The 23067-nt window shown below is 54.9% G+C and overlaps 11 protein-coding genes across 11 annotated transcripts; 6 read left to right on the top strand and 5 right to left on the bottom strand.

The window, feature by feature from the left end:
- Positions 1-184: 184 nt before the first annotated feature.
- Positions 185-1257, top strand: C8A04DRAFT_37050 (xylose isomerase-like protein; the record flags this gene model as incomplete). Its single annotated transcript, XM_062783750.1, has 5 exons — positions 185-219; positions 249-316; positions 346-755; positions 799-983; positions 1050-1257. The coding sequence occupies 5 exons, from the start codon at positions 185-187 to the stop codon at positions 1255-1257; spliced, it is 906 nt and encodes a 301-aa protein (XP_062637406.1).
- Positions 1258-1430: 173 nt separating this feature from the next.
- Positions 1431-1958, bottom strand: C8A04DRAFT_11876 (uncharacterized protein; the record flags this gene model as incomplete). Its single annotated transcript, XM_062777128.1, has 1 exon — positions 1431-1958. One exon carries the CDS (start codon positions 1956-1958, stop codon positions 1431-1433), a length of 528 nt encoding a protein of 175 aa, XP_062637405.1.
- Positions 1959-3386: 1428 nt separating this feature from the next.
- On the top strand, positions 3387-5168 carry C8A04DRAFT_11903 (uncharacterized protein; the record flags this gene model as incomplete). Its single annotated transcript, XM_062777136.1, has 1 exon — positions 3387-5168. The coding sequence occupies one exon, from the start codon at positions 3387-3389 to the stop codon at positions 5166-5168; it is 1782 nt and encodes a 593-aa protein (XP_062637404.1).
- Positions 5169-6198: 1030 nt separating this feature from the next.
- C8A04DRAFT_11910 (uncharacterized protein) lies at positions 6199-6519 on the bottom strand (the record flags this gene model as incomplete). Its single annotated transcript, XM_062777140.1, has 1 exon — positions 6199-6519. The coding sequence occupies one exon, from the start codon at positions 6517-6519 to the stop codon at positions 6199-6201; it is 321 nt and encodes a 106-aa protein (XP_062637403.1).
- Positions 6520-7669: 1150 nt separating this feature from the next.
- On the top strand, positions 7670-8272 carry C8A04DRAFT_37048 (S-adenosyl-L-methionine-dependent methyltransferase; the record flags this gene model as incomplete). Its single annotated transcript, XM_062783749.1, has 1 exon — positions 7670-8272. One exon carries the CDS (start codon positions 7670-7672, stop codon positions 8270-8272), a length of 603 nt encoding a protein of 200 aa, XP_062637402.1.
- Positions 8273-9984: 1712 nt separating this feature from the next.
- C8A04DRAFT_11871 (uncharacterized protein) lies at positions 9985-12153 on the top strand (the record flags this gene model as incomplete). Its single annotated transcript, XM_062777126.1, has 2 exons — positions 9985-10421; positions 10503-12153. The coding sequence occupies 2 exons, from the start codon at positions 9985-9987 to the stop codon at positions 12151-12153; spliced, it is 2088 nt and encodes a 695-aa protein (XP_062637401.1).
- A 294-nt stretch (positions 12154-12447) lies between these two features.
- On the bottom strand, positions 12448-13912 carry C8A04DRAFT_37046 (uncharacterized protein; the record flags this gene model as incomplete). The annotated part of the gene is made up of 2 exons (XM_062783748.1): positions 12448-13343; positions 13879-13912. 2 exons carry the CDS (start codon positions 13910-13912, stop codon positions 12448-12450), a joined length of 930 nt encoding a protein of 309 aa, XP_062637400.1.
- Positions 13913-14301: 389 nt separating this feature from the next.
- Positions 14302-15633, top strand: C8A04DRAFT_37045 (uncharacterized protein; the record flags this gene model as incomplete). Its single annotated transcript, XM_062783747.1, has 2 exons — positions 14302-14479; positions 14567-15633. The coding sequence occupies 2 exons, from the start codon at positions 14302-14304 to the stop codon at positions 15631-15633; spliced, it is 1245 nt and encodes a 414-aa protein (XP_062637399.1).
- Positions 15634-15715: 82 nt separating this feature from the next.
- On the bottom strand, positions 15716-16660 carry C8A04DRAFT_37044 (uncharacterized protein; the record flags this gene model as incomplete). Its single annotated transcript, XM_062783746.1, has 1 exon — positions 15716-16660. The coding sequence occupies one exon, from the start codon at positions 16658-16660 to the stop codon at positions 15716-15718; it is 945 nt and encodes a 314-aa protein (XP_062637398.1).
- Positions 16661-17534: 874 nt separating this feature from the next.
- On the top strand, positions 17535-19265 carry C8A04DRAFT_37043 (mitochondrial import inner membrane translocase; the record flags this gene model as incomplete). Its single annotated transcript, XM_062783745.1, has 2 exons — positions 17535-18554; positions 18630-19265. 2 exons carry the CDS (start codon positions 17535-17537, stop codon positions 19263-19265), a joined length of 1656 nt encoding a protein of 551 aa, XP_062637397.1.
- Positions 19266-19860: 595 nt separating this feature from the next.
- Positions 19861-21660, bottom strand: C8A04DRAFT_11931 (uncharacterized protein; the record flags this gene model as incomplete). The annotated part of the gene is made up of 1 exon (XM_062777148.1): positions 19861-21660. The coding sequence occupies one exon, from the start codon at positions 21658-21660 to the stop codon at positions 19861-19863; it is 1800 nt and encodes a 599-aa protein (XP_062637396.1).
- Positions 21661-23067: the final 1407 nt, after the last annotated feature.

Raw genomic sequence — 23067 nt, 5'->3', positions numbered from 1 at the left:
CGCTACATAGTACCTCCAACTTGCCGACTGCAGCGTTGACATCATAAATCGCCTTCAGTGGGCCGAGCTTCGGCACCACAAAGAACTCAGCCGACACCAGCAAAGCATAAATGTCTCGCATCAACTCCATTTGAAAACATCATGGTTACCGAAAGTGAACCTCCCGTGCCAAACTCGCCATCCGATGGCGTTTGCATCTTGTTTGATTGGCTTGCTGCGGTACACGCTCCATGAGAAAATTGAAGCAGTGGGGCTGGATTTGACGGCGTTGAACTTTCTTTCCCCGACCTCCTCGCCTCCGCGAATCGATATTCGGGTATGATATTGTGGAGGATGACTATGCAGCACTCTACGAAGTTGAGAACGTAGTTGGCGAGATGTGCACAGGGTACGGCTTGAAGATCATGTCCTCCAGCCGTTCTCCAACTTTGAAGCCTGGCCCGGAGGAAGCCCACTGCGAGAAAAATGCCTGCTCACGAGCTAGGGGTTGGATCAAAATCATGAGTGCCGTGGGTACCGATATGCTCCAAGTTGGGTCGTCTGACTCAAGGGGAAGATCTCAAAACATTGATCAGCTGGCTGCCGAGGTGTCAGAATTGGCCGACAAGTTGGCATCTCACGGGTTCCGACTCGCCTACGAGAACTGGTGTTGGGCAACACACGCTCCGGGTTTGAGAGACGTCGGGGCCAGTGTCGAGAAAGCGGGCCGTCCCAACATCGGACTATACCTCGACATGTTCCGGACTGTAATGGGGGTGGGGAGATCCAACAACTAAATCTGGAGTAATTGGAGATCAGGTTCTTAAGTGCAAGGCGTATGAAGGCAGCCTCGAAGAACTTGTCCAAACTGTCCTTGCCGAAAAGGTCTTCTTTCTCCAAATACGCGATGCGTACCGCTTAGACCCGCCCCTCAACAACATGTCGGAACATGAATCTGGCCTCCAGCCGCGAGGAGAATGGAGCCACGAGCATCGATCACTCCCGTATGTCCTACGTTTCTCCAGTTTGGTGCCGGTGCTACCGACAAACGACACTAACCAGCATCGTAGGTATGATGGCGGTTACCTGCCTATTCAAGGGGTTGTCCGGGCAGTTTTACAAACGGGGTTTCGCGAATGGCTGAGCGTTGAGGTTTTCGATGGAAATAAGTATGGTGATGATCTCAGGCAGTTTGTGGAGCAAGGAATGAGCACATGTAAACAACTGGTTTCGGAAGCGAGCGCGAGCCGCGAGGTAGTAATTGCCCTTGATTTTTAACGACCATCCCCCGTTTTGTTTTGTGTTCCAACAACTTTTTTACACCCATCGGGATTGCCATGTGACAAGATAACAAAAAAACCCCAGTCATCTGGTGTACAGGAACGATCGATATTGCAACCATTCCCCTGACCGTTGTCCCTCCCAACCAATCAAGCTTCATCAGCTTCCCCTTACTCGGAGGAACACAGTTCTTGGGTGCATTGGCCACCCAGGGGAGCGCAGATACCACAACTCGGGTTGCAGCAGAATTCGTCCTCGGTGCAGAGCGTGTCGCCGCACTTGCCTTCCTGCGGAGGGCAAACCTCCAGTGTACAGGGCATCCCGGCTTCGACACAGGTCCCGCAATCGGCGTTGCAGCACACCTGCCCGGCTTCGCAGACGGCCTGGCCGCATTGTACCTTGCTGGGAGGGGCTTCCCTGGCGCAAACCTGAGCAGTACACGCCATGCCAGGTTTTACACAGATACCGCAAGATGGGTTGCAGCACGACAGGCCAGCCTCGCACACGGTGCTACCACACTCCACGCCCTTGATGCATTGCGCTGCACCATCGATCTCTTTGCAAGTCGTGCCAGCCCGGCACCGGACGAGACTGCAGGTGATGTCTGAGTTCGAGCCGGTATTCATAGGGTTGCCGATGACGTTGGTGGCGGCTAACAGGGCCACAAGCAAGACCCGGGAAAGGGAAATAATGGCCATGATGTCTGATCTGGGGTTGAGGGGTTGTATGAGGTGGTGGTGAGTTGTGGTGCTTCTTCCGGTGATGTATCAGACAACAGTCCTAATTCTCAGGGCGCACAGGAGGAATCTGGAGGATACTAAATAGTCCAGTCTCCCCTGTTTTCAACTCACATCGTTTTGGCACCGTCTTACTCATTGTGACAAACTGGCGGCTGGGAATGGACGAATCAAAGTCCGACGTGGTCATCGTGCCCAAATGTTAGGTAAAAAGGCCAGAATTAGAAACACAAACGCTACCGTATTAGAGACGTGTGGCGTGTTCTATTTCGCTGTTGTTGTTCCGTATCGCCCAAGAAAGAAAATATGCAGCGCCAAGCTGCCCGCCCAGAGCCATGGTATTGGCCGAGACTCTTGGGCTAATAACAACTAAGCGTGGCCAATGGATCTTGGGTGGACAGCTTTCCGCCACAAAGACAACAAGCCTAACCAACGGCGTCAACATCTTGGTCTGCAGAACTCGTATCAATTAATAAAAAGGACAAAGAAGCTGGGTCATTCAGTTTCAATAGGAGGGCCCCGGTCAAGCTCTGCCAAGTCGATCAATTCCGGAGAAAAAAAAGACCGGCAACACTTTCAGCTCCTGAATCCCCGGACCGTCTGAGACAGCCAGAACAAATATCCTTGTTGTGAGACATCCTCCAAGATATGAGAGTGACATGTGCGTCACCGCCCCGCTGAAATCTCTGGCGACACCAACTGACAAGAAAGTCGACGCAAAACGCCTGTGGCAGGGGAGGTGGGTCGGGTGTCAAGGGAGCTCAGGGGAATCGGTCCTTGTGATAGATTCGGCCAAAATTTATAATCATAAATCAGCGATTGAGTTAAGACACATTGTGATGGTGCTATGTTATCCTCGTACTTGTACGACGGGTAAGGGGCCCAATATGGCCCAGATCTCAGATGAATGTCGGTGCCCGCGGAGGAAAGGGGTTAGATAACTTCATCCGACAACAAAACCCTGAGTCTGAGTAGGTTGCCGTATTCCCTCGTGAGAAGAAAAACATGAAGACCTCATGACGTCGGGCCTTTGACACAAACTTTGGGGATGCAACACGATCGAGTCGTTTCAGGCCGGGGAAATGCCCGCAAGTGGCAGGTTTAAGGAGTTGTTGATGGAGTCGACGATGGGTTCGGGATACAAGTAGGACAGCAAATATGCCACTCAAAAGCTGGGCGTTGCTGAGAGTCGAGTAGTATCTTCTTGCCTCGCTGTGCTCCGTTCCTTTCGTTCGGGCTCCATCTCCTACCACCGACCGGGCGGCTGTTCAAGATCAAACCGTGCAAGCAGTTGACATTGCTAGGCTTGCTATACACACTAGTATTTTCTTCCTTTACCTCAGCTCCGACGGCGCATACACAAGACGCATCTTGTTGAGACATCATATCATGGCCAGTGATGCCTCCCACAATCGTCGCTTTACCTCCAAGGATGGATCTCTGGCTACGGAATCGACCTCAGCCTCCGCTGTGAGCGGGACACACGATTCATCCGTGGCATCCACGCCGATCTCGTCGTCCTCGTCTACAACGCTGCCTAGTTTGGAAGAGAAGAACAACGAAGTTGAAGACAACCCGGACACCTCTGAAGAATGGAGGCGTGGTGCAGGGTTCTGGAGATGTTTTACCGCAATTTGCATCCCCATTCTCCTCTCTGCATTCGAGGGCAGTGTGATCAGTACCGCGCTTCCGACGATTTCACGATCTCTCAGCCTCGGCCCGAGCTCCTCCTGGGTCGCTACGGCGTTCCTGTTAGCATCCATTGTCTTCCAACCCCTGTTTGGACAACTAGCAGACATCTATGGCCGGCGCTATTTGATGATGGTCGCCGTGGTGATATTTGGAGCTGGGAGCGCGATTGCGGGATACGCAAACAGTCTGGCCGTTCTACTATTCGGGAGGGTAGTCCAGGGCATTGGGTCCGGAGCCATTGATCTGTTTGCAGAGTTAGTTCTTTGCGACATCATCCCCTTGAGGAAGAGAGGACACTACGTGGCCATCAAGGCCGCTGTCTACGCCCTAGGGACGACTGTGGGACCACTCCTGGGTGGTGTCTTTGCTCAGACCAACTGGCGGTGGTGTTTTGCGATTAACCTCCCCGTCTGTGTCATCGCTCTGGTCCTCATGTGGTTCTGGCTGCAACTCAAGAGCGGAAACTCACGGAAGGGCCGTACTCTCGGTCAACAACTCGGACGGGTGGATTTCGTCGGCATCGCCCTCCTGACAACGGCGGTAGTGTTGATCCTGTGCGCTTTGAGCTTAGCAGGCACTGTGTACTCTTGGTCAGATCCAGCAATTGTGGTGTCTGTGGCCGGCGGCTTTTCGGGCATCATAGCCTTTATCATCTGGCAACGGTCACGGCGATGTCGACACCCCATCATGGCGCCGCATGTCTTTTCCAACCGCACAACGACCACGGCCCTGTTCATCACGGCGGTCCACGGCTTCATCACATACGGGTTTCAGTTTTATCTCCCCCCATTCTTCCAGGCACTGCTGGAAGCATCGCCTTCCCAATCAGGGGTTCTCATCCTCCCCTGTAGTCTTACCATTGTGGTGCTTGCTGCCCTGGGCGGCCCCCTCCTAGCAAAGTTTGGGCAATACCGTCTTATGCACCTGGTGGGCTTTACCCTCATGGTGGCGGGGTTACTCCCCTGCATACTCTACGTTGATTCTGGGTTGGTCAGTCTTTGGGTCATCTTGTCCTTCCTAATTGGGACCGGTTCCGGCCTCATCGTTTCAACCACACTGCCCACAGTCCTTGTGGAGCTTACAGACAAAGAGAATGCCGCGGCGACCGGGTCTTGGGCCTTTTTGCGGGGCTTGGGATCCCTCTTGGGGGTGGCCATTCCCAACACAGTGTTCAACGCCCAATTCGCCACGGCGCTCGACTCGATGGACGATTCTTTAGCGAAACACGAGTTGAGCAATGGACAGGCCTATGAACATGCCTCAACGTCCTTTATTTCGCAGTTGGACGGCACCGTCAAGCCGCAGGTCCTTCACGCATTTACCACGAGCTTTGAACTGGTCTGGGCTGTATTTCTGGCATTGGCGGTCGTGGGCTTGCTTGCCACCTTCTTAGAGAGACAGATTGGGCTCAGGAGGAGTTTGGACAGCGACTTTGGACTGAAGCGAGTGCGAGGACCGCCCGGGAGCGAGGGGGGATAAAGGCACGAGATGCTTTCCACGTAAGCAGGTGACGTTTGGAACTATGATGAGGAGTCCTGGGTGGCATCAGGGACGCTGATTGAATAATGCGGAGGAAGAAAATACCTAGTCATGGGGAGGGAGGGGGTGAGGAGGGGGGTACGTGTGCTGGAACGAAGAAGATGGCCAATGGAAATCATGTACGAGTATATGACATCTGTTTAATTAATAGTCCTCCCAGCTGAATCTAGTCTGTGAGTCTATCTTCTAAACATAGACACCACGCCCACTTTTGAATGCTACGGTGGGGAGGAACACCACATGCAAAACAAGCCCAACACGTCTCTACACTTCCACCTCCAGGTAGGTACATTCACCGATTATTGGGGGTTCCACCGGTGCGGCCGGGAGTTTTCTAATTATTCCGTAAAATAAGGTGAGAACCTGGAAGTCAGTAACTACGTACCTAATCAATGCAAATGATAAGAGCGACATAGCACGAGTAAAGCCCGGGGGAAAAGGCGTAAGTAGGTAGATAGGTTCAAGGCAAAAGATGTCAGACGATGAGGAACCGATAATATTACTCGTCAAGAACGTCGAGACGACTCTGCGCTATTCATAGCCACTAAAGTGGCGAGGCTACGGCAATCTTAAATCGTGCCATGACGGATGAGGTGGCCTTTTCTAGATACGGTGACGACAAATTCTACCTTCCGCATGGAATACCACGCCCCGCAGCCTGCAGCCACCGAATACTACCTTACTCTTCACTGGCACTGCCGGAGCCCTCCCTTTCGGTATTACTCTGCTTCAGGGCACTCTTTCCTTTCCGGGCCTTGCCCTTGGATCCCTTTCCAGGAAGGTTGGCAGGAATATCTTTCCTTAGGTACCTCTCCGTTCTTAAACAGAACACCAATTCCAGGCCTCCGTGCCACCGCTTTGGTCCAAAGACATCCTAGGACATCGTCCGCGGTGATGATGGTGCCGGTTTCACTGCGGTGCCAAGGAATTGACGGCTGACGGATGGTCAATCAGGCTCCAAGCCCCCGTTTCAATGTCCTATAATACTTACTAGGTCAGGGGCTGGGGCCCAGCTCTCAGGATCTGCCGCAACATGCTCGCATTCGTCACTTTCAACGACCTCTTGCATTTGCATCGCCCTCTTAATCACGAATACCAAAGCCTTAGCAATGCTTACGTCCCGCTCTTCAACCACGCTGTAGCCACGGTGCCGGCCTCCCTTCCCCTTGACACTCATGCCTCGGCTTCGGCCATGGCGGGGCGCGTTTTGAAGAATAGCCCTTGGAGGAAGTACTCCGCCGAGTTCATGGGCGATCGTGGAAAGCGAGACGGCGATGGCAGCAGCAGCCATGTTAGGGAATACGGATACCGAGATGGAAGCCAACGGACTCAACGTCAAGGAGGAATGAGGGGTTAACTCGACCTGGTTGTGAGATCAATAAGCATTCAAGAAAGAGATAGGCCACAAAGAGTGCTCTCTTCGCCACGGAGTTGGAGGGTTTCCATAGTCCTATAAGCAATCCCACAGGGAGTGGGTAATACTTATCAGGGGGCGGCCACCTCCCCGCGGTCAGAAGACAAGGCGCGTGGGAAATACAATAAACAATTACAACGGCACGTCTCCTGAACCATGCTCCCAGTAGGTGTGGTGGCCCATGTCAGGCATCGTTGACTGCTGGCCCTGCATCTGTCTTGTCACACGCCCGCCAGCAGCACGCGCCTCTCTGGTGACAACACCGATCCGGAAAATTGGAAACGACTATCGGCGGTTCAGGTTACTGTCCAGTAATATTCGATCGTCGTCCTCTGCTACCTATGTAAGTGCCCTTGAGATATCTCCGTCGGTACTGTCCTTCCGTCTTACAGGAGCGGTGAGAGTGAGAGTGAAGGAGGTATGTACCTACATATGTAGAATGAAGTAGGTAGCTAATGACAGTCATTATTCGTACGAGAATTTGATCCAGCTGCCCCAACACCCCGGCCTAGTTCTGACACCCCTCACACTACATTGTAGCCGTTTGAGCCTACCTTGGAGCGTGGCCATCCACATCGCCACTACTGTACCTGGCTCGTTCGCCTCCATTCAAGCATGGAGAAGGTGCCACGACGCGACACCATCCCGCCTTCGGTCACTTGGGGACTTGCATGTCGTAACCTACCTTGGCACATTACCGGCGGCCGCCTCACTAGTCTTGTGTTTCCTCAATGAGCGGAGGGGGTGAGGTGTCCGGAAAATGCCTATGGCAGACAAGGGGTCAAAATAATATCGCATCCCGGTGTGTAGTCGGGGAAGCCAGTACGGAACCCCCATCCGGAGACTGGAGTTGGCGGGAACAACTTTAGCCGTTTCTTGGACTCCAGAGCCCCACAATGAGATCCACCACCAATGCTTCGTACCTGATAAATTTTGAGCAGCCAGGAACGCGCGCCAAAACACACTGGCGGGTTGCAAGAACCTGAGACCATCGAGAATCCTATCCGGTCGACCGTATAGCAATACCATGCCCGTGGACTTCGGCAATCCGAGTTATTGGCATGGCCGTTTCTTGTCGGAAACATCCTTTGAGTGGCTGGCACCGTCTGCTGCTTTCATCGAAATCATCGAACCGCACCTCCGGCACTTGTCCCCTTCGGCTCGTATCCTCCATCTCGGCCCGGGAACAAGCGACCTGCATAACCACTTGCGAGCCCGTGGTTTCACCAATGTTCTCAACGTTGATTATGAGCCACTCGCGCTAGAACGCGGCCAGCAACTGGAACGGGAACGGTTTGGCTCAGTCAAGACGAGTTACTTGGTGGCTGATGCGACGAGTCTGGAACTGCCACAAAAGTACCAACTTGTGATAGACAAGAGCACGGTTGATGCGGTGGCCTGCGGCGAGGATGGCGCGCTTATTTCGATGGGAAAAGCGGTCCGGGGCTGCTTAGAGAAAGAAGGGCTTTGGATTTCGCTTAGCTACTCGGCAGCGCGATTTGACGACCTCCGCGACCTGTACGACGTTGAGATTCTCGCAAGGATTCCGACGCCAAGACAAAAGTCTACCGATCCAGAGATTTTCCATCACTGTTATTTGCTTCGGCCTCGGTTTGCCGAGACCCGATGACGGCAAGTGAGTGGTAAACGAGACGAGCGAGACTCATGGAGGGCGCTACATGTACACTACCAAGAATTTAGTTAATATTTGCGGCCTCGACGCCGCCTGGCAGTGACAACACCCAAACTTCGAGTCCCATCACAAAGGGGGAGACAATCTTGAATCAGCCTGAAATGTCCTTGCCACTTCCAACCCCCCGGCCCTGCCCTTGCACAACCGTTGCACCAAGACTTTGACGTCGAGAGAAGAAACAAGGGATGCATTGGATGGAGGGATTTTCTCACAACTCCCCATGCACAAGACCAGCGATGTGAGATCCGGTTCCAAAGTCCCGCAAAAGGATGGTCGCAAGGTCGCATGGCGGGCATGGGTAAGGCGAGGGGCTTCGCTTGCAGCTGGGCCCATCCTACTGCCACCTCGCAACCCCAACCGAATAGGACAAATGTGACCTCAGCGATGAACGGCACCGGCTCGTAGCCAGGCGGCCGAGGTTCCAGGGCGAGGTCTGGGGCAATTCATGTGACGGCGAAGCAGGCGCTCGGTCAAAACACATTGTCTGTATGGGAACCTATTCGCGCTTGTCGTTCCCAGACTGAAGAAACAACAACATTGCGCTATCACCATCGTTCACAAATTCTACAAGCGGATGGTTTTTGTTTCATCCACTTTCCAAAGCAGTGGAGGCCTATCACAGTGGGACGTTTTGAACTGGTGGGGGCGCCGAGATTGCGGGTCAGAGCGCGTGCAGAGTCACCGTGTCAGTGACCCAAGTTCGCTGGGGTCGGGGCTGCCTGCCGAATTCGGCGAGATCCAGGGCATCCACAAGAAAACCGCAATTCTCACTCTCGACGCGATCTTTTCCATGAGCCGACGTCTGTCCCTCAAGAAACGAGGAAATAGTTTTGAACGTCAACACATGTCCGGAACATCGCCCCCTACCCCAAATGGTCACGTTGCTGCCCGCTTTTCCCCAGGTTCCTCGGCTCGCTCGTGGATTCCCCCGCACTTTCGGACGTTTGTAGTGGGGGCGTCCCGCAACGGGACAGGGGATAATCTGGTCAGGGGTCCTTGTAAACCCGGTTTCGGTCCGCGGCAACCCTTGAGAGCCAGGCTGAGCCTGGATGCCACAGATGCCTCCCAACAATTCCCCGCAGGGTCGCTTGCTTGATACTGGTCAGGATCGTCTCTTGATAAAAGGATCGCCCCCTCGCTCCTGTCACGCAGAGGGATGATGCTGACGAAGAGAAAGGGAGCGGGTATTGCGATCGCGATCCCCACCTTTCCGCGTTTCCGGAAGACCGGAATGCTCGCGTCGCCCAGATATAAACTTGTGGTTTTTGGTCGCTTGAGCAGTTGGACGTGAGCCTGACGAACCGACCCCACCTCCTCACCAAGAAGCGCAGCGGCTGAAGACCTGGGTTGAAAAAGTCGACCGATATATTAAGGCCGAGACCACTCGCCCCGCCCGAGAAGGGTCCCAAGCAGTGCGACCGAATCCCGAGGAAGAGCCTCGCCATGCGGCAGCCTGCGTAGGCCGCGTACCCTACGCTACAATTCTCCCACCCAACCCTCGCATCCCTCCAACCTCGACCACTTGAGGCCGGCGATCAGTCCACCAGGCCAAGTTGAAGGAGTCGCTGTAGTGATCAAACTTTCGACACCACAAACGCAACATGGACCGAACGCAAGTACTCTTTTCCTCAAGTCAACCACCGCCCTGAATGGCCCTGATTGGACATGCTTGGCTGACACCGTCACACAACAGACCTGTGACCGCGGCTTGTTGCGCCGCCAGCGATGCCATTGCCCGCACGTCCCTCGCCATCAACCAATTTGTGCGAGAAGTGCGCGAGGCTCGGCCCGAGTTTGACGGCATCTCTGCGGAACTACACTCCCTTGATGGTGTCTTGGATCTTCTCGGCTACGACGCAGCGCACATCCCCTTCGCAATAGCTGTGAGCACGCCGACGGTACTGGGAACTTGCGTCACGCTCATTACCGAACTCGAGGGCTGCGTCTCCCTCCTGAACCAGGCAGATGGGGGGAGAGCGGAAAAGAAATCTCGATGGCAGGCCAGCCGCGGGCATATTGAAAAGCTCCGGTGGACGTTAAGCGAGTACAAGCTAGTCCTTGGGTTAGCCACTGATTTTGTTGGCGTGTAAGCAGTCATCTCACGTTTATGGGGGCGCCAGCCAGCTACGCCCAAATCCCAAAAGGTGCTAACTCGCGACACTATTAGGATGAAAGCACAAACTAGCGAACAAGGCGACCGGGGATTGTTAGATGAACACCAATTGGACCCACCGAGTGGCGCGGATGTCGACGACAACGAACTGGCCGTCGTATCCTCTCAAATTCACCAGGCAGCCCGGGATTTGGAACGGGGGCGGCAACAAAGCGTTGCCCTCGCGAGACTCGGGCAATACTTGGGCATCCTTCAGGCCGAGGCACAGATGAGCAGCCCCCCGCCCAAGCCACAAAGCTTCCGCCGGCCTCATCGCTCCTCATCGATGGGCGGTCCCCCGGACAGCGCTATCGATGTCAGTTACGACGACAGAGACGACAGGGAAAGTGCTTTTCTATCTCTTTCAAAGCTAGAGATCCCACCCTCGTCAGCATCCATCAACAGCGCGGAAGATACCCGGGCCGCCGACCTAGATGATTTCGTTGGTGAGCTCAACGAAATGCCCATTGCTACACCCCCATTGCCAGCCCGGTCAGCCTCCAGGATGAGCTCGAGAACTGGCGGCAGTAGAAGGCGCCCTTCTGCGGTCGATGGTCAGTCGCCTCGGGTAACCTCACCAACGTCACCGAGTTGGCAATATCCCGCTTCTACTTCCCCCTTCGCTTGGGACTCCAGGGGGTCCGGTCCCCATGATCGATACTTTACCCCAGTGACCGAGCTCCCAGAGCCGAGTGATGATAGCGGTAGTTCGGTTTCAGCCCCTTCTCTGAGCAGCCGGTCCCACAGCCGTCGCAGCAGTATAATCGGCCAGACGCTCCATTCCATCTGGGAGCACCCTCGGGCGGACGTCCCCACACCAACCAGCCGGCCAACTACCGCTTCAGGTCGCGACACACCCCAGATCGATCAAGCCAACTTACTTCGACGTGGCAGCTCCAAACTCACCACGACTTTCCGGGGCTTTGGGTTCAAACGGTCGGCTCTCAACACCGTGGCCGACGAGGCAAAGAGTGATGCAACCGGTGTTTTTGGAACGCCGCTAGCAAAGAGCATTCAGGTTGCAAAGGGGATTGCTAGTGCTCGCCACGGGTCCGGGGAAGGCTCATCGCGTGGTACTCGTGAATACCCACTGAGTGTGCTACGGTGTGTTTACTACATCCGGGACTGCGGCGTCCAAACCCCGCGTCTGTTTGGTCTGGAAGGTGACTCAGCCCGCGTCGAGCAACTCAAATCCATTTTCAGTGCTCCAAGCACGAGCTATGGAAAGGACCTGGATTGGGCGCACTTCACCGTACACGACGCCGCCGACTTGATTCTACTATTCCTCACCGAGCTCCCCCAACCCGTCGTGTCCGAGTCAGTCGCAAAACGGTGGATCTCCATGTCCCGACAAGCGACCATTCGCAGCGCTCGGTTAGACCAGGGACTCGATTTCTGGGAGGAGGCCATGATGGGCATCCGCGGCCCAGGTCGGAGTCTGTTCAAGTTGCTCCTTGGTTTGTGGGGCGACGTGGCCGAGGCCGCGAGCACCAACGAAATGACGGCAGAACGTATCGCAGCGCGGGTGGTCAAGCCCCTCATGCACGCCGAATCGAGTCGTCGTTATACCGACTACCTGCTGGGGCTGTCCTTCCTCATTCGGAAACGCGCCGAATACAACATCGCTGCAAACGGTTTAACAAGGAAGAGCAACGCTGCATTTTAAGCGAGACGTACAAGTGTGGGAGAAAGCCACATGTGACCAAGTGTGTGACTAGGTACCTAGGCATTCGCTGGTAACCGATGAGTTAGGGGTTTAACGCTCTACGAGGAGAGGCGGGTGGAGTGGGGGCTGTTGTACAATTTTCGTTTCTCTCTTTTCTTTCTCTTGATACCCATTGAAATGAAGTCAATCGTTTTGTATACTCACATCTCATTTCGTTTTTTGGAGGACAACGGATTAATCATTAGAGCTAGAACCCCCTTTCAATCTTGAGTCCGTCCCCGAGCTGTCCCGGTCTTAGCGGGCTAGCTGCGACCTGTATTCTTCCCAGTCGACGATGGACAGCACATCTGATATCAGTCCCTGCTCTAACCAATAGAATACATGTTCGGAAAACTCCACGGATCGTCCGTTCGGTGCTCCCCCAGCGAACGATTTGACAGGAGTGCCGGTAAACTCCAACCGCGCAGCTAGCTGCTGCCGGCCTTCATCCACGGCCAGTGTGTGAATGTCAAAGTACAGGCCGGATATGGCATCGAGACTGCTCTGAATCATTTCGCCGTACTTCTGAACGGACATCGGGGTGCCGTTCCAAGTCACTCCCGATGGTTTGCAGAATCGATGCAAGTCGTCGGTGATGGACCCACTGTTGATGCAGGCGATGTAGTCTGCGTAGAACTGGCGCAGGTCAATCGAGGCAGGTGGGGGTGGAGGACGGAGAGCAGGGGGGGGCACAATGGCCTGGCACAAGGTTTGCTTCTCCGCCGCGTCTGATATGTCATAGACTTGGCTGATTTTGTTGTCGGTAAAGTAGGCAACCATGTGCCGGGAATGTTCAAAGTGTTGTCTCGGCGCAGATGGGAGTCGGGGCCCCTCGACGAGCGACGTCTTGACACACAATCGAGTGATGACAGGCCCGTCTACCGTGGCATCCCCCCCAACTGTGGTTACGATGGCCATGGTGGTGTTGGTTTTGGGCGCAAACTCTTGCTTCAACAGCTGGGTGAACTCGTACAGCGACAGCTCGCGCTGATTGTAGTTCACACGGCTCTGGACGGCATCGCTGAGCGTCTCCCACTGGCGGCGGTTGATTCGGTCAATAAACGATTTGAACCGTGTCCAATTGTCAGCCCTCAGCGGGGGGGCGACGCCGGTGCGGAGATAGCGCGCGGATTCCGATAATAGTTCGGCATCTTGCTCATCCGACGGCGGGGACGACGGAGGCGTCTGATGATACGAGGGATTAGAGGGTGCGGTCGCCATCAGTTCAGTGCCAATTGGAGTGAAAGAGGTCGGATGTAGAAGTCGGGCGGGTAGAGTGCGGAGTAGTGTACTCTCGAAGCGTAGTTCCTTGGATTAGGACAAAATCCTGGGAAGGTCGGGTGGCCGTGTTGGGTGTAGACAACTTCAAAGGTGGCCGCAAGCTTCCTGAGAACCGCAGTGGGCAGCCCCGCCATCCTGCAGCCAAGGTCCAACAACTTCATTCTCAGCAAACCACATGGAAGGCGCGCCCACGCGATGTTTCCGCCTAGGCCCGTGCCCCCAAGCCCCAGTGGAAGGTGAGGGGCTGAGTGGTGCGAGAACACCGCGTCCTCACGTGACACTGACCCCTTGTGTTTTCGCCCCTTAACAAGTCAGAGGAAGGGCGTGCCAATGCGACAAAACTTCCCTGTGAAATTTTGGGGAAACAGCATCAGAAGTGTTTGTAAATTTTGAAGCCTCACTAACCCCTCACCCCTCCCCCCTCCCCCCGGAGCTCCATCCCGTTTTCCCCTTTGACAAGGAGAGCGAAAAGGGACAGCGTGACATGCAAAACTTAACCACTTGATAGAGCAACGCCCAAGCGTTAGGTAGACCGCATGTGAGAACCACCGAGTTAAACGGCCGAGACGCCACGCCGTATTCCCACGGCCTTCCCTCGATATGATGCGCCTCCACTTAGATACACCACTCTACGCAGAGTGCATGATGTTGCCCCCGCGATAATGCACATAAAAATCTATGAATATGTCTTCCCCTTCCGTTAAGTGCCAATCCTAGCTGGATCTTACATCATTCCTCGAATTCGACCCACCGCCCCCACCACAACACTCACGCAACCGCCAACGACCCAAGACCTGCTTTTCCGTAACACTTTACCCCAAGTCCACAATGGGGGTTAGAGTGCCCCGAACCTCGGTTTTACTTCCCGGAAGCCGTCGGCCGGTGTCGACAACACATGTGCTTAGGACCGAGGCCCTAATCGCGGCCTCCCGCCAACCCCACCTCACCCGAGACATGAGCGGTGTTTTCTACGGCCACATCGCAACGACCTTACCACACACCAGTTGTACACGCCCCCGACAGATCATCAAGAGACATTTTTCTCATTTTTCACCACCAAACACCTCACGATCGCCACCCCTCACAATGGAAGCTAGACTCCAGGCTGTCGATTTCCGGGGACGGCTTGCGGCGGCATATCCTTGGACAACTTCCCCGCTCATCGTGGGTGCACCGATGCGGGTCATGTCTGGGCCAGAGTTGGCCGTAGCCGTGTCACGGGCGGGAGGATTTGGCTTCATTGGCCCCGGCTTGAAGCCGGAGAGTACGGGAACCGACCTTGAAACCGCGAAAGAATTACTCGCGTCGTCTAGCATTCCGGGAGCGCCCCATAACTTGTTACCCCTCGGTGTCGGGTTCCAGATTTGGAACGGCGATGTGGAGGTCTCGGCAGCAGCAGTCTCGCAGTATCGTCCTGCAGCAGCCTGGCTCTTTGCACCGAGGAACGGGCAAGGTGATGTCGATGTTTGGACCCAAAAGCTGCGCGAAGCATCTCCCGAGACCAAGATCTGGCTCCAGATCGGAACACTTCAGGAGGGTCTAGATGCCGCCCGGAGCGCCTCTGCTCCAGATGTTCTTGTTGTCCAAGGCGCTGAGGCCGGGGGACATGGTCGGGCATCAGATGGCACCGGCTTCATCACTCTATTGCCGGAAATTGCCGACGCGACCAAGGATATCGGCATCCCATTGATCGCGGCTGGAGGAATTGCCGATGGGCGGGGTGTGGCCGCAGCACTCGGAGTAGGCGCGGCCGGCATCACCATGGGCACAAGATTTCTCGCGTCTCAAGAGGCCCGCATCAAAAAGGGGTATCAGGACGAAGTGGTGCGCGCCACAGACGGCGGAGCCAACACCCTTCGGACGCAGCTGTACAATCATCTCCGCGGGACGTTTGGCTGGCCCGAACAATTTAGCCCGCGCACCATTGTCAACCAGAGTTGGCGGGAGAAGGAACGTGGGACATCGTTTGAGGAGATCAAGAAAAAACATGACGATGCCGTCGGTAAAGGGGACGCCGCATGGGGCCCGGACGGGTGGACGGCAACCTATGCCGGAGCCAATATTGGGTTAGTCACAGAAGTGGCGGCGGCGGGCGAGATTGTAGACAAGACTCGAAGCGAAGCACGAAACATTATTCAGGCATTGAGTGGTGGTTTGTAAACGCTAGCTAGCATACGCCCACGGATGCATGCTCCCACATATCGAGATATCGATTTAATACCGGACGCCCCGCTGTAGTGGTTCACAGGCCGCCTAGTAACATAAGCGCAGCGCTCAACGGTGCTTCAACAACAATCTCCTCGTCCTGGTCCGTCCAGTTCCTTTCGGGACCCCAGCGAATTGTCCTCCCTCGTGCTTCGGCAACATCTAACAGGCCCGCCATCATGGCTCCTGATTTCTTGACGCTGCTCCACGCATCAAAATAAACACAGCGAACAGTCGGCAGCGCTCCCAGAACCTCGTCGAGCAAATTTCGAGAGAAATTCTCGTAAAACCCATCGTATTGACGGAAACCCTTGAACGCATTATCGCTAGGGTCACATTCAACAAAGACGGTCAGCTTGCGTACGTTGACGCAGTCGCTGAGCCCCAATGCCGAGTTCACGACCCAGCCCCGTGGCGGTTTATTCCAGCCCGGGCCGAGGCGCAGTTCTAGCGACGTCAGCAGTCTACGCTGACGTTCATTCAGCCGTGCAAGAAGCGGTCTCTTGGTTTTGAAGTGTCGGCCTGGTTGCGTGGGGAAGATACGAAACGTGCGGAAGCTGTAGAAAGCATGTGGCGCCTCCTGGCGGATGATGCGGCAGGTCCGGAAGATTCCCAGCTTTTTGTGAATCCGTTTGTAATTATCGGAGTCGAGATCCACGTGGTCTATTCCCTCAAAGTACCAAAGATATACTTCAGCGCGTAATTCTGGTGGCAGATCCAAGAACCTGAATGGCTTCTGCTTGACGCTCTTTTCCTCTTTTGCTGGGGCGGCAGTCTGCGTGCCAGTTGTGGAAGTCAATGTCAGGGCCTCCATCCGGAGGCTGCCAACGTCATCATCGAGACTCTCATCGCCTTTCGAAGCAGACGTCGTGGGTTCCGCAGAATTAGCGGCTGTGCGACCGGTGCCGGCAGATGGTGACGACGCAGGTCCTCGGGTCGGGCGTGATGCCTTCCCCTTCCGTTGAGTGGTTTTTTGAGGCATCGTGGTTCCGTAGGGATAATGGCCTGCAGTTCTACTCCGGGATTTGGTTAGCTAGGACTCCATGGCTTTAAACATCTGCCTCTTGCAAGAAACTGGGCATCCAACGCACACTAACTCGCTTGCTCGAAGTTCTTGAAACGGCCGTAGTATTCTATACCTAGGAGAGCGATGGGGACGGCGGCTTGAACGTAGTGTTTGTGCTAAATATAAGGCAGAACTCGGAGGGCGGTCCCATTGCGAGTACTACAAATACACAGCAATTGAGCCACCCTCTAGAATTCATCCGCCGTGGCCATGGCTGGGAACCTCGAGAGAATAGCGGGTCTGTAAACGGCGGAAATGGAAGTCATTAAATAGACGAGTGCTGCGTTGTAGAGGAGGCAAGTTGAGATTGGCGGGCACCAGAAGACGCGCTAATACACCGGCAAAATGGGTCAATGTAGAAGAGCGTTACAGGCGTGATGGGAGTGTCAGAGTGTGAAGATGTTTGATGGATGTCCTTCCGCAAAGGCAGAGCCGGCCTCTCCCACAGCGGGGCGACGAAAGTGGGGCACGTGAGCCAGGAGTGGAGGTGAGTCGCGGCAAATCGCAAGTGTCGGGCGAATTGGCCATGACGAAAGAAGACCCCACCACGCCCACTTCAACGCTCCAACGAATTTGGCTTAGCGGCATGGCCAGTGTGCATGCTTCTGCGCAAGCAGCGTGGATTTTTACACCGAAGCGGCATTGTGGATTTTTCAAGTTCGGCAGCAGCTCACAACCCACGCACAGTCGAAGGCTCACAAATTCACCTCGGACCATTTCGGTCATCTTCTCCAAACCAACGGTCACATTTCGGTGAAATCCCGGGAGTGCCCCGTCAAGGACAAGAGAGATGATGTTAACACGAGCCGCCGCTCGACCAGCGGCCACTCTGAGGGCGGCCGCCCTCGCAACCCCGTCCGTACTTCGATCCGGTCTGCCTGCAGTTTGGTCTCGGGGCGTCGCAAAGGACAATAAACCGAACCAATCGAGCCAACCATCACAAGTCCCGAAACCACCAAAAGCACCCACGCATCGCCCCTCACAGCCGACCCCCGCCAACCCTGATTCCACTGCCAAATCCGCATTCGCTTCCCAGCCCAGTGCTGGGTCACCCAAACAACCGGGTTCGGAACAGCCCACCGATTCCGACGCTGCGCAAGATCCCGCCGAGGTTGAGAAAGAACCCGATTTCTCCAAGCTCCCTGATCTCACACAAGGCATCCCCTCGACGCTTGAGTACGAGAGATCGGGCGCGACGAACAAAGCTGCCCTGGCTGCGTTTGAGGAGGAGCCAACAACAAAGTCCGGCGGCGGCGGTCGGCAAAAGGGGGAGTTGCCCAAGTCGGCATATGTATCGTCAACTGAAAGGCGGCGCCAAAAATTGGCACTCTGGGCGTTTGCAGTCACCGGCGCGGCGGGCATCCTTGGCGTCGCATACCTTGGTCGCGACTGGGACGAGGAGGAGCTCTCCAAGAACCCGGACGTTCCCAATGGATGGAGTGTTGGGCTGTGGTGGAAGCGTGCCATGGCACGTATGGGCGACACCGTGACGTACTACCAGGAGCCGGCATTCGAAAAACTCCTTCCAGACCCCGACCCTTCTTTTCAGCGGCCATACACCCTATGTATCAGCCTGGAAGACATGTTGGTACATAGCGAGTGGAGTCGCGATCACGGTTGGCGTGTGGCGAAGCGCCCTGGCGTGGACTACTTTTTACACTATCTCAGCCAGTATTACGAGATCGTCCTCTTCACAACCGTCCCATTCGCTACTGGTGAACCTCTCGTGCGCAAGCTAGACCCATACCGGTTCATCATGTGGCCTCTGTTCCGGGAGGCTACCAAGTATAAGGACGGCGAAATCATCAAGGTACGTGGTCTCCCGTCGGGCTAGTGGCAGGTTTACACTTGCTAGAGATACAGCTGCTAATTAATGGTGGAACAGGACCTATCCTATCTCAACCGCGACCTGTCCAAAGTCATTATCATCGACACCAACGCGAAACACGTACGCGCACAGCCCGAGAACGCGATCATCCTCCCAAAATGGGTTGGGGAGCCTAAGGATAAGGAACTTGTGGGGCTGGTGCCTCTTCTGGAATTTATCCACACGATGCAATACGACGACGTGCGCAAGGTCATCAAGTCCTTTGAGGGCCACCATATCCCCACAGAGTTTGCCCGCCGAGAGGCTCTGGCCCGTATTGAGCACAACAAGCGGATTCAGGCCAAGTCTTCCCGTGGCAGTGGCATGAGCTGGCTAAGCAGCCATCTGGGCCTCAAGCCGAGCAACATGAGCCTGATGGTGTCTCCCGAAGGCGAAGAGAATCCGCAGGAAGCATTCGCCAAAGGAAAGATGCTTCAAGACATCGCTCGGGAGCGTGGCATGCGGAATTACTTGATGTTGGAGGAGGAGATCCGCAAGAACGGTGAGAAGTGGCTCAAAGAAGAGCAGGAACTCATGGAGAAAGCCCAGAAAGAAGCCATGAAGAGCATGCAGTCGTCCTTCTTTGGTTGGTTCACGCCATCGGAGCAAAAGCCAGCCAGCGCCCCTAGCACCGGCGCGACGAAGAACAGCTAGCGGGGCTACGGCCGCGATAACCACCCTTAACGCTACCGTTGTCTTGGCCATGTACTAACAACATCTTGAGTCCCAACCCCCGCCTTTTCTGCCGAGTTGAGGATGTGCATTTTCATGGGGGCGGGATATATCAGGGGGTCTGGACCGTGGTGTATAAAAGCGACATGTTAGATAGGATAATCCCCGCAAAGTCCAGGAGGGCTGTTGGGATCTGTACTGTACCATATTACACGTCTATTACGAAGAAACCAAACTCACAATCATGGGGGCCGTCTTTCAATCTCCCAGGTTTTAATGTCCTTCTTTCCGAATGTCATCCGCTTTGTCTGTTAATCGTTCCATGTAGCATTGGCGTGCACCACGTTCAGAGTTGAGATACTCTAAGATTCACGGACAAGTCCCATTCCATATGGAATTATTAAGCCAGAAAGCCCCGAGCCCAGCTAGTCGACCTCTCAAACATTGACTTGTCTCAGCCGAGCCCTATGTACTGTCCTGATTTAAGCACTACGACTAACAAAGATACAACTGCTAACAAAATGATTATTTGTGTGTTATACATCTATCTGCATGGAGAATGCATTTCAAGCATATACTAATATGCAGGTGGCCCTGTTTTTTCTCCTGGGTCGCCGCCCTTGCCGACCTTTCCAACTTTCACTGGCCCACTGTCCGTGGGCGACCGCGCTTGCCGCGTGCACAGCCGGGCCACCGACCTCTCCACCTTTTCATCAATATTCACCCCAATGGCGGAAAGCGCAGTAACAATGACTAACAACACGATGCCTACAACAACAACGAGATCCAAGATGTGTGTGAGCCACCACAAGTGCTGGGTCCCGAGTGGGCAAGTCGTGTATTCTGTCTTCCACTCCCAACTGGCCTCGTCGAACCAGATGCTCAACAGCCCAGCGTTGCCACCAAATCCGCCCATCATGCTCCGCACAGTAACTTCCCGAACGCCGGGAAGCTCGTCGCGGCCGATGATACCGGCGCCCGTGGCCTGACGCCAGCGCTTTACCTCCCACGCCCGCTCTTCGGCATCGGTAACGGACTGGTTAACGAAATGCCAGGTATCGCAACCCTCGTGGTCGTGACCATTGAGAATGATCCCCGGCCGGCCACGGCCGCGACCAGCAGCGTTCACGTTGCCTGACATGCCGAGAATTCCCTCCAGGAAACCCTTGCTAGCAGCGTCGCTCAGTTGGTTTTGCTCCCTTAGGCTGCCGTCGTGTTCATGGAAGTCGAAGAACGGATCATCGACGCAAACACCTTCAGGCTTGAACAGGGGGATGTGGGTGAGAATGACGGTGAATTGACCCTTGAACTCGACAGCGGCGGCGGTGTTGATGACCTTGTTGATGAAAGAGTATGTGTCATCCTGGAGTTTCGTGGACGCGGCGGGAGTGTCAAGGTTCATGTCATTAAGCACGACGATGCGGAGTTCGGGGACCAGGCGGTTGGAGCTGGGATCAGCGTCGAAGGTGGTCCCCGCCACGGGCGCGTTGCTCAGTGGCAGTTCGAAGCGGAGCTCGTAATTGAGCTTGCCGAATGCAGCCTCAAATCTCTCGGATCTCTCCTCGTTTATGTCACCCGCGTAGCCAATGTCATGATTCCCGGCGACATTGATCAGACGTCGTGTCCATGTTTTTGACTCGTTGAAGTGGCCACCTCCAAGACTGCCGGCCACATCGTACTCGTCCGCCGGGTACGCGGCCACATCGTCTGGCACGCGCTCCGCACCGCGGAACACCCGGTCCCAGAAACGGGCGGCCCGGCGGTAGAACTCGTCGTCGTCGATCCACTGGCTGCCCAACAAATCACCTAGGACGGTGACGTGAGTTGGACGAGACCACCAGTGTACGGTCCGATAGATATGGGCAAGATACAAGTCGTTGCCGACGTGATCCATACGCTTGCGCAGCGACTCGAGCGCATCGAAAATGTCCTCGAAAAAGATATCAATGATGTCGTGGAAGACCTGGCGGATGCGGTACCGCAGGGAGAACTGCTCGGACTGGAACGTCACATGCTTGAAGACGCTTTTCGCGTGCGGGAAAACGCCTAGGTAGTCGGTAGGGATGGAAGTGTCGCCTTCGAGTTGGGGGTCGCCGAGGGTGAGGAGGCGAAACGGCGCAGGGGTTCGCGAGGGGACAAAGCGTGTCGGGGTCTCGGTAGTTCCCGCGGCCGACTGCCAGTGAACTTTGGCAGTCTCAAGAAAAGCTGCGTTCCCGGTGTCGGCAGCGTGGGTGTTGGAATCCGGGGCGGGCGGTAACGGAAAGGCGCAGGTGTTAAAGACCGGGTAGAGGTAAAGGTAAACGGTCAATGCAATCGACAAGGGGGCCAGGAACCGCAGGGCGTGGCGGAGGAGCGCCGTCACGGTTAGGCGTGGCATCAAGACGACGGCCTGCGGGCGCGCAAGTCGCCGCCCGAGTTTGTTGATACAGCAGCAGAAATAATTAAACCACAAAACATAAGATTAAGAAAGAAAAGAAAAGAAAACGAGAACGAAACGATTGACGGTGTTGTCGCGGTTGTTTGGCAAAAGTCGTCCAAAATAGAAAGGGGGAGTTGCAAATGGACCCACCCAAAAAAGGATAGCACCCTTGACAGGGGTCCTGAAGTGGCACGGCACAGCGGTACCAACAGATGCAATGCGCCTCTGGGTTAGGGTGTGGACAAGAGAGATCTCGACTTAACTAACCTTTTAGGGACAAACCACTTTTCTCGAATTACACTACATTCGTCGACAACCGCAGGTCAACAACGCTCAGCAGCCAGCGAAGGGGTCGGGTGGAACTGGAATCTTTGTTAAAAGCGAGAATTCCACACGTCGCTCTCATCGCCTTCCTTTCCATTTGCCTCGGTTATTTTGAGTTCTTCATCCTTTACCCTATAATTAAGAATTAACTGAATAACTAGTAATTTCCCTGAAGTTCTCGAATTTCATTGCTATGATAAGTCAAATTATCTCCTGTCCCAATAATCCTTAAAAAAGTCTTAGCCAAACACCAGTTCTCAGTTTTGAATTAGATTCACTAAACGCAGTAAATACTCAGCAACATGCGCCGCCCACGCTTCAGCTGCGGAATTCGCCTTGTCTCGCGCGCCTCGAACCGGGCGCCTTGTCACCCGGCCAAACAAGAGTTCTGTGTTCCCCAACAGCCGTGTCTCCCACCTCCAAGCCAACTTTTTTTGTGCGATTCTTCTCTTTGACTGTTTCATTGGACTCCCCGTCAGCCGTACACGCAGAGGTCTCGGCTTTCTGGTCAAGTCCGGGTTACGCCGAGCCTTTGCTCCTCCAAACAATAGCCCACACTTCCTTGGCGATGTTGGCATCTACTCTTGGCACGCCCACGAGGACGCCCGCCAAGGCAGGGTCCTTGATCGCGTTTCACCGGCATTCTCAGTGTTCCTCTTCCTGGTCGGGGTGTTGGTGTGTGGGAAGACCGAGGCGTGGGGGTAAAACCACAAAGCGTCGGTTGTTGAGCGGTGTTTTCAACTTTTCGCTGTAAGGGATCCAGGGAGAGGGGGGCGTTGATAGCAATCCGGGATTTGTACGTCTCCGCTCCGTCTCAGCGGCAGTTACCTGTGGGCGTCAACAGCTACCGCGCACTGGGGGTCTCACTGAAGCATGGTATAATCACCTTCAAAATGTTGGTGTTTCCCCAAGGTTTAAGTAATTATCCACTCGCGAAAACAAAGCGGACCAGCAATTCGGGACGGAGTGGTGTCATGAAACCCAATCCCCGGTCGAAATAGAAACTAGTAAGATGTTGGTAGTTCGCCTGTCTCATCCGAT

The sequence above is a fragment of the Dichotomopilus funicola genome (genome assembly GCF_033296635.1).
Source record: "Dichotomopilus funicola strain CBS 141.50 unplaced genomic scaffold C8A04scaffold_28, whole genome shotgun sequence".
Classification (NCBI taxonomy): Eukaryota; Fungi; Ascomycota; class Sordariomycetes; order Sordariales; family Chaetomiaceae; genus Dichotomopilus; species Dichotomopilus funicola.
Note: the sequence above shows the minus strand (reverse complement) of the source record. Positions and strands in the feature narration are given on the sequence as shown.